Below are 13,780 nucleotides of genomic sequence, written 5' to 3' on the forward strand. Positions count from 1 at the left end.
CTGAGCCCAGCCAGGCGGAGGCAGCCGCCGGGCCGGGCCGGGCGGCGCGGCTGCAGTTCCCGCAGCGAGCAGCGGGCGGCAGCGCCGCCGCAGCCCCGGCGCCCAGTTGTCTGCCCAGCATCACATCCCATCTCCAGGAGCAGCTGCCTAGAGAAAAGACATGACACTACGTTGCTGTGAGCTCCCAACAAGCAGTAGCTTAGGCCTTCCTGACCCGGCAGCAGTATTTTCCTCAAACACGGCGATACAGTGCTTGTGCGACGCCCGATGTGGTCCATCTCCTTTGACGTACGGGGAAACGAAGCTCGACAGCTCCTCCTGGGGTCACGGGCAGGGCCACAGGCCGGCGTTAGACGTTAGAGACCAGGGCTCCTGACTCCAACCCCGTACTCATTTCTGGAGGTCGCTGGCAGAAGTACAGCCAACCACACATCACGGGGTTCACCAAGGAATAAAACGCTGTCTCCCATAGGGAGAGTCTCAGTTACCTGAATATATATATATATATATATATATATATATATAAGTATGTATGTATACATATATATGTATGTGTGTGCGTGCATATACATATATCTATATATATATATATATATGGTGACTGCATCACCCTACAAGGAGAAGTGTTTGACTTTCTGTTTTCTTGCCCAGTGACAGTCTCAGTGCGGGATGTTTCCTGGGGTTAACAGCTACTGCTTGTTGTTTTTCTGGCTTTACAGTTCCTTTCCTGTCAGAGCTGGTCATTAATCCCTGGAGAGAAACTTGGGCTCCTAAGGCTGGAGTTGAAGTGTCTGAGCAGGATTCATCCTTCTGTACCTCAACTCTTTCCCCCTGCTGCCAGAATCTCCTACATTGCTGTCTGTTATTTCAACTCTTGGAGCACTTGGGAGTTTTCTGAGGTGTTGCAAATACAGGCAGCTCCAAATATATAATTATGTGATTATGAGGAGAACTTTGGAGTGAAACATGTGACTTTCACCTGAGACAGACCCTAGGCTTCTCGGTCCGGATAATGGACCTTTTGATATGCTTCCCTAGTCCTGGAGAGGAGGGAGTTCGGCAGGGAACTCGAGTTACTCTGGGCTGGTGGGGAGGCCTCTGAGCTGAGCCTCGGGACCGTCCCGGAGGCAGTGGTGAAGTCCTTTCCGGCCACTTCCTGAGCTGTGCGCTGAATCACCTGTTGTGCTTTGGTTCCAGGCCCTGTGGGAATGGCAGCAGCTGCTGCTGTGGCAACGGGTAAAAAACGAAAGCGACCACACGTTTTTGAATCCAACCCGTCGATCCGCAAGAGGCAGCAGACGCGTTTGCTACGGTAAGGACTCCTGCCTGCACGCCACCACCTTGGCCTGTGACCTCGTAGTTTTCCAGTGCCATTCATGATGGGACCATGTGCTGTCCAGACATTGCTCAGATCGGGGCTTTTATGGCATCATCTGGAACCAAAGATCAGTATTTTAATATGCAGAAAGGGATCAAATTGCAGATCAAATACTCATCTTTAATGTGGTATTGTGACCACTGGACTGACAAGACCATTCTGGTGGAATACGCCTTTCTGTTTTAATCCAACTGGTCACAAGTCAGGTCTGTCATGGTAACCTCCCCTTATGAGATAGTCTTAGTGGCTTTAACAACAGCTATCCTGAGAATCTGGAACTACAGCCATGTCTCAGTTCTGGCGTGGCACAGAGGACATACCTCCCTAGTGAAGAATGTCTTTTTTGCGTTATGATCTTTCTGAGTCGTTCCCCAAGATGTGAATAAAGGTGGTGTATATCTGAGTTCCCTTTGCCAGGAGAGCCTGTCGTGGCTGCACAAAGTCCATGCTGAAGAGTGACCCAGCCCGTAGTACACAGGGGAGGAAGCAGTGAGGGGAAATGCCTGTCCATGCTGAACCAGATCTTCTCTAGCTTCAGAAAAAACAGAACCTTTCGGCCTGTGGTCAGCAAACTTATTTAGCCCTTGAGCAGGCATTGCACTACAACTGCTCTGGAGTTTCTGCCCATCTGATGGCTAGATAGGAACATGGGTGCTGACAAGTCTGCACAGACTGCACAAGCCTATGAAAATCATCTGCAGTTGTGTCTTCCTGAAACGTTTCTAAATATTGGCTCATCCCATTTAGAAGGCTTTGGAACAAGGCAATTTTTGTTTTTCAAAGCGTTTTGATTTTAATTAAGTTAGAGTGTGGTGCTGCTAATGCCAAGGTCATGGGTTCAATCCCTGTACGGGGCTATCCTGAGGGGTGGACTAGATGATCTCTAGAGGTCATTTCCAACCTTACCATGCTATGATTCTCTGATCTCGGAAAAGTTTGAAGTTCTGTCATCCCTCTGTTACTTTCTGGCTTTTTCTTCTCTCCTGTTATAACTCTTGTAAAGTTGTTGAGAAACAAAGTTGGTTTCGTTATATTCCGCTTACTCATCCTGCTGAGTCATAAAATAGCCTTTGCCCGTGATCAAGCTGAAAAGAAATATAGCGGAATTAGTGTTAAATATTTACCAGGAGTGGATTCCCTCTTTTAAAGGTCCACTCTGTTTTTCCCTCCTTCCCCAATGCTGCTGATCCAGCCGTGTTTATTGAGGTGTATCTGAAAATTAGATTTTGTTTTCTTTTGAAGTGTAGCCAATATATTTTTAAAGAAACTCCTCTGTAAAGGAACTGTTTCTTCTCCTTTCATGCACTTACAGGTGACTTGTTAAATACAGACAAATGCATCATTTTTGTGCACTCTGATCACTTTAAAATGTTTGTGTTTGATATTTACACTACTGTGAATCAAATGGGAAGTGAAAATTTCTGATTCTGAGATCTTCGCATAGCTGATGGTGGTGTTGGTGCCTTTTAGCAAAGTGTCTGCTGTTCCCAGGAGGTTCTGAAATGACCGGTATAACTTGTAAATTGTCACCTCATGACAATGCTGAAGTTCTGTAGTGATTGCCTCTGCTTTGCTCTTGCTTTATGAATATCTGTCAAAGTTTCTGACACATTCTCTTGCATTGTTTAAAAGTTAATAAGAGGAGGAAAGGATGTGATGCTTCTTCCTATGGAGAGATCATCCCAAAGGGATCTGCTGATGTAGCAGGTGTCTGAAGACACGAGTCTCCTGCAGTTAGCTGTTGCAATATTGCTTGTTCTTGCCCGGCATGTAGTTGTCAGCTGAATGCTTACCATTCTGGTTTGAGTAGGACTGTGGTACTAGAGAATTGCATTGTATTCCTCTGAGGCTGAATATAAAATAGCTTGTGATTGAAGTCCTCTTTTGTTGAAACATTTTGAGTTCTCTACCTTAGAAGTTTTCTATCCCTGATATACTTGGTCAGTGACTGAGCAGATATGGCAGGCCCTTGCCATCCTTAGTTTTGCTGCTAAGTTGCTTTCCCTTTACTTTTTACATTAATGGAAAAAATGGAGGAGAGTGGAAATAATTGATATCTGAGCTGCTGTATGACTGAAGGGAGCACAGCAGGCTTGCGGGAGCGGAGGAATCAGTATGTGGCTGATCTGACTGACTGGGGCTGCTTTTCTCACCTGGTTTGTGAATGAGTAGCATTAGGAAAAGGAGTTTATAATGCAAACGGTTGCATTTGGACTGGGCATATCAACTGTTTTGCGCCTGTTTCAGGAAGCTCCGAGCCACGCTGGACGAGTACACCACCAGAGTGGGGCAACAAGCCATCGTTCTTTGCATCTCCCCCTCCAAGCCCAATCCTGTGTTTAAAGTATTTGGTGCTGCACCCTTGGAAAATGTGGTAGGTATCTTTGTGAAAAAATACAATAAAATTGTCATCCTTTCTGCAGGTTTCTTTATGGCTCAAGGCAGTTGTGCAAGCCTGGTAGCTATCTAAATGTCACATTTAAAGCCCTAGAAATAAGAGTTCAGATTGTATGGTCATAAATCTGGACCTGTCGTCGTTGCATAAATATCAACTACTTAGCGCATCTCACCGGAGTTGAATATCCATGACTGAAATTTCCCCTTCCACTCCTTCTGAACTGGAAGTTGAGTGGGTGTCTGCATGGTGCCTTCACCCTGGAGTAGCTACATTTGAGCATGTTAATGCTTAGGATGTGGGTCCTTCCTTGTCAGTCTTAGTAGCTAGAGGAAGAAAGAAAGAACTGGTGGGCCGTGCTCCTGGTAGCCAGCTTCGGGCCAGCTGTGTCATGCTAATCTAGACTGCAGCTTAAGCTTCTCCAAGGCTTAGTCCTGTGCAAGGTGTGTTATGGGCAGCCCCCTCTCCGCTGGAGATTACAGGAGAACAACTGAATTCAGTGGGGGCAGGTAGTAATGATGTGTTTGAAATCAGCTCTGCTGTCAGTGCTTGCACCTTGCCGTAGACTAACAGAAAATGGAGCAGTTCCTGACTGTGAGGAGTCTTGCTCCCAAACTTTTTTCTAAATCTCATAAATACTTCCACTTGCCAGTGTTACGCGATATTTCATCACCAGCTCTTTGATGCAGCCAAGTCTTCAGGGCCACTGGGTATTTTTACTTACCAGATTGGCATTGTTTGCTCCTTCTGTTCTGCAGCACCTTGGGGAAGGAGGCTGGCCCTGCCTCCTGTTACTTAGCACCCTTACCTCTCCTGGTGCCCCTTACCTTGTTTACCTGATTTTAACGAATCCCCACAGGTACGCAAGTACAAGAGCATGATTCTGGAAGACCTGGAGTCCGCGCTAGCAGAGCACGCCCCTGCACCTCAGGAGGTTAACTCGGAGCTACCGCCCCTCACCATTGACGGCATTCCTGTCTCAGTGGACAAGATGACCCAGGTAAGCAACCAGACATGACAGAAACTTGGAAGAACTGAAGAAGTGATTTGGCATCCTGGTATTTTCACTAGAGCTGCTGTTTACATCTCCAGCAGTTGCATTTGATCTCTCCATTTTTTTTTTTTCCCCATGGGAGAAAAGTTCCGTGGGACTGTAGGAGCTCAGGTAGTAGTTAGATGTGAAGCTTTGTCATTGGTACTTACTTTCTACATGAAACTGTAGATATGTCATTGAGGACTAGAGTTCAGGCTGCCAGGGACATTCCCCTTCGAGCTGTTTTTGTCACCTCCCATGAATTATGAACAGAGAAGCTATTTGGCCTGCACTTGGCAGTGATTTTCAGGCACTGAGGTCCAGAAGCACTGGAACCAGTTGCCTAGAGGGGTTGTGAAGTCTCCTTCTCTGGAGATATTTAAAACCTGCCTGACGCAATCTTGTCTAACATACTCTAGATGACCCTGCTTGAGCAGGGAGGTTGAGCTAGATGATCTCCAGAGGTCCCTTCCAACCTCAACTATTCTGTGATTCTGTCTCCTGTGGAGTACCATTTTGGTTTGTCCTCCTTGGACTTTTCTTGTATGCTCAGTTTGTTCCGTCCCCCTCTCTCTGATGTAGATTGGCAAGCTCCTCTCTGCACCAGTTGTTTAAGTCCAGCTCAAACCCTGCTTTCCCACTTTGGGAATAGGGGTTGAGTGAGTTGCATCTGATGGAGACAGAGAGTCATCTAGCTTAGGGAAGCAGAGGACTCCTGTTCTTTCCAGGCCCAGCCCTTTGCTGGTGTGATACCTCCTTATTGCTAGGGGAAAGGGGAGAAGGCCCCTGAGAGAAGATTCCTGGCATGGGAGGAATCAGCTGTAGGGAAATCATCCCTGATGTGCAGAACCTGAACGTGGGCAGGTGTGCTATGCAAGAGGCTCTGGGTACTCAGTGTGATGCACCAGAACACGCTTCAAATGCTGAAAGCCAGGTTCTTCACGTGACAAGGGAGCATCAAGATGGAAAGGTCAGGGGGCTTTGGACAGCATATACAGAGGTGCTGTGATAGAACAAAGATGTGCTACTTTCCAATGTGCTCTACAGAAAGACCACATTCTGGTCAAAACGCCCGTTCCCACACTTAGGTATAATCAGATAAGCTCACACTTCTAATACAATTTTACAAAGATATCTACTGCACCTTATCTGAGGTATAACAGATCCTATTTTTAATCCATGACAACTCAAGGCAAAACGTAGTTGCTAGTTTTGTAGGCCTCTGTGGAAGGTGGTATCTGCAGTTGGCCTCAGAGGAGAGCTGCTTGTTTTGACTTGTTAGAAGTTTCCCAAAGTACTTCAGAGTAAAATGAAAGACCACCAAGTGTTCATGGGTGCAGAGGGAGAGCTCTGAGTTCTGTTACTCATATTAGCAAACAAAATTCTTGGGGTATCCAATTTCTGTATGGCCTCATCATTGTAGTAATTAAGCCTAAGTAAAAGAAAAAGAAGTGCCCAGAACTTAAAACAGGGGGAAAGAGAGTATGATATGAGTAATGAAATAGAAGATACATGTGGGCTCTGAGGAAGGAACAAAGAAAAAGTGCTGTTGCTAGCAGAGTGGTGTGAAGAAAGGAGAGACTAGAAGTGAAGCTGGATGGATAAGATCCAGGATATGAGGTGGTTGCAGCACAGCGACATATCTGAGAAGCTTCTTTGGTTGGAATGCACAGAATATGTGCACATGTATAAAAATGCCAATAAAAAGATCTGTCAGCTGTTTGGCTGTTAATGTTGCATATGCTGTCAAAACAGCAATAAAAGTGACAATCTCTCACTCCAGAGAAGCTTTCAACTGGTTTTATAATGCATATTGTTTAGTTTTGGTGATAGAGATGGAAATTAAATATTTTAACATCAAGGATTGCTTTGGTGTTTCCTACTTCCCCTCCAGATATGGCTATACAAACTCCACTCTTAAATTATATGAATAAAATTCAAAATTTTTTCATCTTAATTTAAAAAGAAAACCGGTGGTCTTTCCCTTCTAGACCTGACATGGCCTTGGTCTTCAGTGAATCTTGTAGAAAGATTTGGCCTTAGATTTGATTGCTCTGTGTTTCCATGTGGGAGGCAGTTCTTCAGTCCTAGGTGCTTGTTCTGCACTGCTGGCAAGGGCTCTTTCCTGTTGCTGTGATGGAAGATGCAAGATCCCTTACAGAAGCTGAATCTAGTCTCCCTCTGTTTGGGGTAGACTGCTGTAGGATGGAGAATATGCATGACACAAGTTAAATAGCTCGCTTCCCCCAAAGAACTGACCGTCTTTGTGCGGCACCCGGAATAGTGAGGACCCAGATGCCAGCTGGGATCTCGAGGAGGTCACCGCTAAGCGAAGGAAGACTACTGACCTGGAGCACCGGGGCTTTGCCAGCCAGTCCCATGCACAACCCTCCTGCATTCCCAGGCTTCTTGCAGCTCTGTTAAATGAGGAATGATTTTTTCCTCCGTGTTCGGCTCTGAACTTTGATGAACAAGTGTGCAAACTGCTGCTGCAACAGCACAGCAGCTCAGAGCCTCTCCTTCCATGGTGCACTGTGCTAAAGCAGCATCTTCTCAGGAGGGCCATGCATCTGCGTGGGGCGATGGGGTAACTGAAAACAGCTGGTGAAGAAGGTTTCTCTGAAGCTGTGGACAGACTCCGTGCTTTTGTGCCCCGTTTGGTAACCTGTCCCTTTCTCCGCTTAGCAGAGCCACTGTGCAGGGTGGGTGCCTGCTGCGGGCTGTTGCTGACGTTTAGCTGTTCTCCTTTGCCTCTGGGACTACAGCCAGCACTGCGTTGCCTCAGTTTCCCTGTGTATGCTATAGAGGTGGCTTTTTGTAAATGTTATTAAAAGCTTTGAGATCCTTGGATGGCTGCAGGCCATTTGAGGATTAAACATTACATTCATTTGGCAGGACTGCAAACTCTTGGGTGGATTTCCACAACCCAGCAGGTCTTCCTCCCTGTAAAATTTTCAAGGAGTAAAGAGGGTGGAACTTAGGTGACAATTTTGTTGCTGAGAGAGTCCAGCTCCTATGACTGTACAGTCTTTGCCAGACTCAGGGACAAGCTTTTTAAATAGAAACAAAGCACAGATCTGCTGAATGAGGCGAAGCAACGAAGCGGTCATTTCTCTGCCGCGCAACTATTTGAAAGAGCGGCCGATAATGCTGACTCCAAAATCGCTGCAACCTGTTGCGTAGCTAGAGATGCCCCCATTTGCTGCAGGAATCTTGATTCCCAGAATGTCAGATACAGTTCTTTGCATTTGCTTTGCTTTGTAGACTCGGGCTAGTTTGCCACGACACGTCAGAGCTGATTTTGTCCGTGAACCCGCTCTTCGTTGCTCGCTGGTCTCGTTAAGGAGGGAGGCTGGCGAATGCTGAGGCCGGTACTTCGCTCAGCTCTCACTGAGGTCACTGGAAGTTGTTTGTCCTTTTCTGAACAGGTCGTTTGTCCTAAATTTGGTGTGATACTCTCCGATTGTCTTCGCAGAGGGGCAGCGCCAGCCGGCAGTGCCCGGACGCAGGCTGGACGGTGCTCCCACCCGGCACGCGGCCGAGGGGGCGTCCTGCAGCGCGGCCGCCCCGGAGCGAGGGAGGAATCCGGGCCCCGGCGCTGGGCGGCCGCTTAGCGGAGTGGAAAGGGCAGCTGGTCCCGCGGGTGCTGGCACAGGACCAAGAGGGGTGCGTGCTTCTAACCGTGCCTTGCAGGTGGCTGCTGCTTTTGCAGCCTTTGATTTCGGAGCTTGCATTGTGCCTGATTTCCAGGGCGAACTGTGGAACGGGTAGTTGAGTCCAGCATTTGGATTTCCAAACTTTTAGCCAGAGCTGGTGATCCCAGGAGATGCAGCCTAGTCCCCAGACATGTCCCTCAGAAACATAATGAGTCAGGAATTCTTATTTATTTATTTTATTTTTTTACCAGTTTCAGGGTGGAAGAGAAGAAAGATTTGCATAAAGTGTAGAATGATGATCAGACACTTCTGTGCAGGAAGAGCAGCAGGCGTACGCAGGGGGTCTGACAGCACTGGCTTGGCAGGTGACCTGTCCCGTAACCCAGCCTTTGCTCCGCAGCTGGGGTGCTCGACGGTCCGAGCAATCCTCTCTGGGGCAGCAAGTGCCCTGCGGGACCTCCTGCTCGTGGTGCTGACTGGGTTGTTAGTTTTGGAGTGGGTTCCTGTGGCAAGGAGGCTTAAGCTGCTGGGCTGGCTGGGTGCTGAGGGCAGCTAGCCTGACCCTCGGGATCACTTTTGCTTTAGTGAATTTATTACACTGGAAACCCTCTCTCATCCCACCCTGCCGACAGCAACGCCTAGCAGGGTTCAATCAGGGCTGTGCAAGCTTTCGTAACAGAAATTCAGGGTGATAACTTTGCTGCTCACTTGACAGCCTTGCTTTTTAATCTGAATATTTAAACATTAATTGAAAGGGTTTTTTTCTTTAGTTCGAACATTTAGTCCAAAATTGGCTGCTGCAAAAAGAAGGGCCAGTGAACAAAATCCCTGAGTGCTTTTCTGCAGTCGCTGTTCTGCTTCCGCTTGCAAGTGTGGCTGAGGCCCGGCGTGGCCTCGACTTTGCTCTTCCGTGGTGCTGCCTTTTGGAGAACCCCAACGCTGAGCTGCGGGACAGGGCAGCAGTTCCCCGTTACCAGTTGGGCTGTGCTGCAGAAATCCCTTTCCTTAGCAGGGCATAAATGTTAAGGCCTGACCCTTGCTGGGTGCTCCTCACACAGGGCTGCTTGTCCCCAGCGCGAGTGCAGTTTTCTGTGCTTTGGGCCACTGCAGATCGCAGAATCAGGATTGCTTAATTACCTCTAAGGCTAATGCTAATCTTTAGAAGGCACTTGGACTTGAAACCAAAGGTTTCAAAGAAATATTTCTTACAACTCTCACGCCCGCCACATTAGAGCTCACATAAGCTCTTCCCAGAGCTGATGACAGTGGAAACTGGAGTGGGCTCTTGGCCTTTTTAGCAGCAATTTGATTTTTTGGGGTGGTTCTCGGATGGAGTTAGGAGAACGTGTGAGACTCAGAGACGTAGCGATAGCACTGGTTTCTTCCCAGCCACGCTCCTCTGAGAGCTGCAGGGTCGTTGTCTCCGTGCGTAGCCTGCGTGAGACCTGTGTGAGCTGCCCGGCTGTGGTCTCGTTATGACGCTAATTAGCAAAGTCCTCGCGCTGGAGCAGGTTGTAATGCTGCTGTTGATTGTCTCCCTGGCGGATTAAAGACAAACGCTCCTTAACAAGCGCCTCGAGTAGCTTGAGCTGCTGAACTCCCCAGGACCAGTAATTAATCCATCTGGTAGCAAGGAGCATGGCTTGCAGATAGCAATTCTGGGAAGGAGCTTTTAACTGTTTTTGCACCAGGCAACTCAATACTGTTAGCAGGTGTATTTGACTGGCTAAATGAGCCCTCGACCTGGGATCCCAAGGCGTATCAGAGCAGCTGTTGACCCTATGGTATGGATGGGGAAGCAGTGTCATAGGTAGACTTGGCTTGGTCTGAAAAAAAAGACACCAGAGTGCTTGATGATGCCTGTGTGTGAGCGTGGGCAAGCAGGTGGATTTTCTGTGCCTTGGTTTCTGTTAGGGAACTTTCCCCTTCTAGTCTTCTGACGGAGGGTGCAATAGAGTGCAGGTAAGATTGATTATTGCCCTGAGTTATAAATGGGGATTTTGGTTTCTCTGAGATGGTTCAGTATGTGCTCAGAGTAGTGGGGATCATGCTGGAGGAGCTGCTCCTTTTCCAGTTGATTTTTGGCCTGTTCCTGGCCTTGCTGTTAGCTCGGTGGAGCTGGAGGAACTGAATTTCAGCTGATGCTCTGAGCAGGAGTTTCTTCCAAAGCTCACTGCAGGCAAATTGTGTGTGGACCCACAAGTACATTGGATTTTGATTGCCTTCAAAGGCCCTAGGTACTGCTGCAGCCTATGCAATGGAGTAAATCATGTGTACGAAGAAAGTTGTTTTCTGTATTAAAATACTCTTTGATTTTTCTTTTTGCATAGACTAGGGCCCATGTCACATCATACCGCTGGGCTTCTGCCTTTGCGGACCAGTCCTGCTTCTGCACAAACAGCTGCCAGCCCTGATGCTTTTAGCAGTGTGCTGAGGAGCTCTAGGCTTTCTGCAAAGACCACAGAGAGAGTCTGCACTTTCCTACCCTTTGGAAATATTCCTCTGACCCTCTATGTGACAGAAGATGTTATAAGGAACTTTAGTACGCAGTGCCTAAGATAACAGAGAAAAGGGAACTTGTAAATCTGTTGATTTACCGTTGGGCTGAATGTACATAGTATCCAGATTGGGACTGGGATGTCGTTCAAGCAGGAATGCGTTGCAAGGAAAATGCACAGGTGTGCCAGAGGATCAGGAATGTGTGAGAAGTCCTCCCTGAGCTGACCAGGGTCTCTGCTGGCTGGGACTGCCGTTGTGGCAGTGGCAGCAGGCTGTGCTGGCCCCATCGATGCTAGTCCATGGCTGTGCTCTCCAGCCCTGAACAAGCAGGTGGCCCAGGGGCTCCTCATGGTGCTGTCACACCAGCGAAGCAGAGCTCGAGTAACTCACCATCGAAGCTAGGATGTGCTGTTCTTTGACGTACCTGGCCGTGAGCACTGCTTCTCTGTTCCCGCAGAGCCTGCTTAAGCTCAGGCAGCCTTTTCTTGAGACTCCAGGCAGTGCTCAGTACAAATAACAAGAGCTTTATAAGCCCCTTTTTGAGTTTTATATTCCCTTTGTTAATGCTCAGGATATTACTTGCCCATGGTGACATGCCTGCTTCGTTTGCGTTGCCGGTCTCTGCTTTTAAGGCATTGTCTCTTGATGGTAAAAACAGTCACTTTTTCTGGGTGCTAGGAAAAAGCATAATGAGGTTGAAAGCTGTCCTCACTCTTTTGCCAAAGAAAACAAAGTTTCAGAAAATTAGTCCAGTGAGTGTTATGTTTTGTAGGTACAGGGATGGGGAGGTAGACGTGTGTGTGTGTGTGTGTGTGTGTTTCTAAGTTAGAGTGGCTCACTGAAACCCTGTCCTCTTTGCAACATCTCTGTAAAATGTCCCATCAACTCACATCTGGGTTCCTGTGGCTGTGCAGACTTTCAGAGTGAATTTTTTTCTGACATTTTTCTGATATATTTTTCTTTTCTGATTTTTTTTCCCTTCAGATTGGTTGGCTTTCTTCATGATAGTGTTTGAACCATAAAATGTATTAATATAGAGTGTGTTCATGCCTTATCATTCTAATTTCTTGAGTTAATTTTGTTTTTACTCTTCCACATGCTGTTAAGCTATTCTCAGATGAGTCTTAGGAGATGATGGCAAAGTATTTATTCATCTTTTTCAGATGCTCAGGCATCTTCCAGTTGGTGGTTCCAACAGGATGGAAATGAAATGCAGTTACTGTGTAATATGGATCTCAAAACCACCAGAGATGTGGGTTCGTAAATCTCCTCAACCCTCTAATGCTGTTTCTTCCAGGCACAGCTGCGAGCATTCATCCCTGAAATGCTGAAGTACTCCACAGGTCGCGGGAAGCCAGGCTGGGGCAAGGAGAGCTGCAAGCCCATCTGGTGGCCTGAGGATATTCCATGGGCCAACGTTCGCAGTGATGTCCGCACGGAGGAACAGAAGCAGCGGGTGTGTTTTGTATGTCTGTCTGCCTTCAAATTGAGCACAGGGGCTTGGGAGCAGTTTTTGTGGGAGTAGCTTTCCCCTTGAGTGACAGAGGAACCTACTGCATTGGCCCTTCCTTGACTTCATGTCAGAGATTCAGTATTGGAGAGCAATGAGATGAGAGGCCTAACCTTCAATCTGCTCCATTCCCTGTCTGTGTTGTGTGATGAGCACGTATTTGAACCACATCTTTCTGCAGTGGTGTCCTTTTCAGTAGCTGCATGAGCTGCTCATCTCTGTGGCCTTATAAAGCAACTGAACTAGCCTAAGGCCAGCCTATTCTCCAAGTATGCAGCTCATTTTCTGTAGAGCCTGCATCGTGGCCTCGTGAAGCCCTTGAAGGGTACGATACCATTCTGAGCAGCAGGGATCTTTACATTTAAAGGAAAGAAGTCAATAATGTGCAATGGAGCCAGGAAAAAAAGGAGTGAGACAACCGGATGAAAAGGTCTTGGGTAGGAGTCACAGCAAGGAATCCCTTATGCAGGTGATGTTTCTACCAACCTGTCACAAGGAGATCATCAAAAAAGGCTACCTGGATGTACAAGGGGCAATGCTTCTGCAAGCTGATGTTCCTCTGACTGGGTGGGAGGAATGATTAGGAAGGCTGGAAATGGTGCTGTGTCAGTCGCGCCTTTCCTAGATAGGGGCAGTTTTCTGGTTGTCAGCCCAAATCCCTTGATCAGAATTCTTTGGAAGCCTGAGAAACAGATTTCATTGAAAAACTTACCCTTTCCCTTGGCCAGGTACGCTTGTTCTGTAACAGTATATAGAAATGCAGTAGAGTTCTGGGGTGTTATTTTGAGTCCTGGGTGGGGGGATGAGGAGAGGGGGATTAGGTTTGAGGGTGGGTTACTTTGATTAAGAATTTATTTAAAATGACTCAAAACCTCTGAAAGATAAGCATACAAATCACAGCACCACTGAAGTGGTTCAGAAAACTCTTTTCTTCTTCTTCTTCTTCTTCTTCTTCTTTTTTTTTTTTTTTTTTTTTTACTGGTAGGTGTCATGGACCCAAGCGTTGCGGACTATTGTGAAGAACTGCTACAAGCAGCATGGGCGTGAGGACCTGCTTTATGCATTTGAGGATCAGCAGACACAACAGCAGACCACAGCCACACATAGTATAGCACACCTGGTGCCATCACAGACAGTGGTACAAACCTTCAGTAACCCTGATGGCACCGTGTCCCTCATCCAGGTGAGTGAAGCCCTGCAGATTTCACTCTTCAAGCACTGCTGACTCAGGAGTGAGTTGCCAGTGTCTGGGAGGTGGTTTAGAGCAAACTCCTTTTGGTAGCTTAACTTGTGCTTCAAAAATTGTGTC

General features: G+C 47.4%; 1 protein-coding gene across 5 annotated transcripts in view; it reads left to right on the forward strand.

Annotated features, from left to right (window-relative positions):
• Positions 1-13,780, forward strand: part of NRF1 (nuclear respiratory factor 1) — a 51,016-nt gene that overhangs the window by 1,677 nt on the left and 35,559 nt on the right. For all 5 annotated transcript variants that reach the window (XM_085314940.1, XM_085314936.1, XM_085314938.1 and 2 more), the window contains 5 exons: positions 1,198-1,312; positions 3,626-3,752; positions 4,633-4,773; positions 12,259-12,417; positions 13,457-13,654. In XM_085314940.1, coding sequence (XP_085171066.1) covers positions 1,198-1,312; positions 3,626-3,752; positions 4,633-4,773; positions 12,259-12,417; positions 13,457-13,654 — 740 coding nt within the window. The remainder of the gene's footprint in view (positions 1-1,197; positions 1,313-3,625; positions 3,753-4,632; positions 4,774-12,258; positions 12,418-13,456; positions 13,655-13,780) is intronic.

Source organism: Rhea americana, unplaced genomic scaffold (assembly GCF_003343005.1).
Source record: "Rhea americana isolate MKP2758 unplaced genomic scaffold, rheAme1 scaffold_416, whole genome shotgun sequence".
NCBI lineage: Eukaryota > Metazoa > Chordata > Aves > Rheiformes > Rheidae > Rhea > Rhea americana.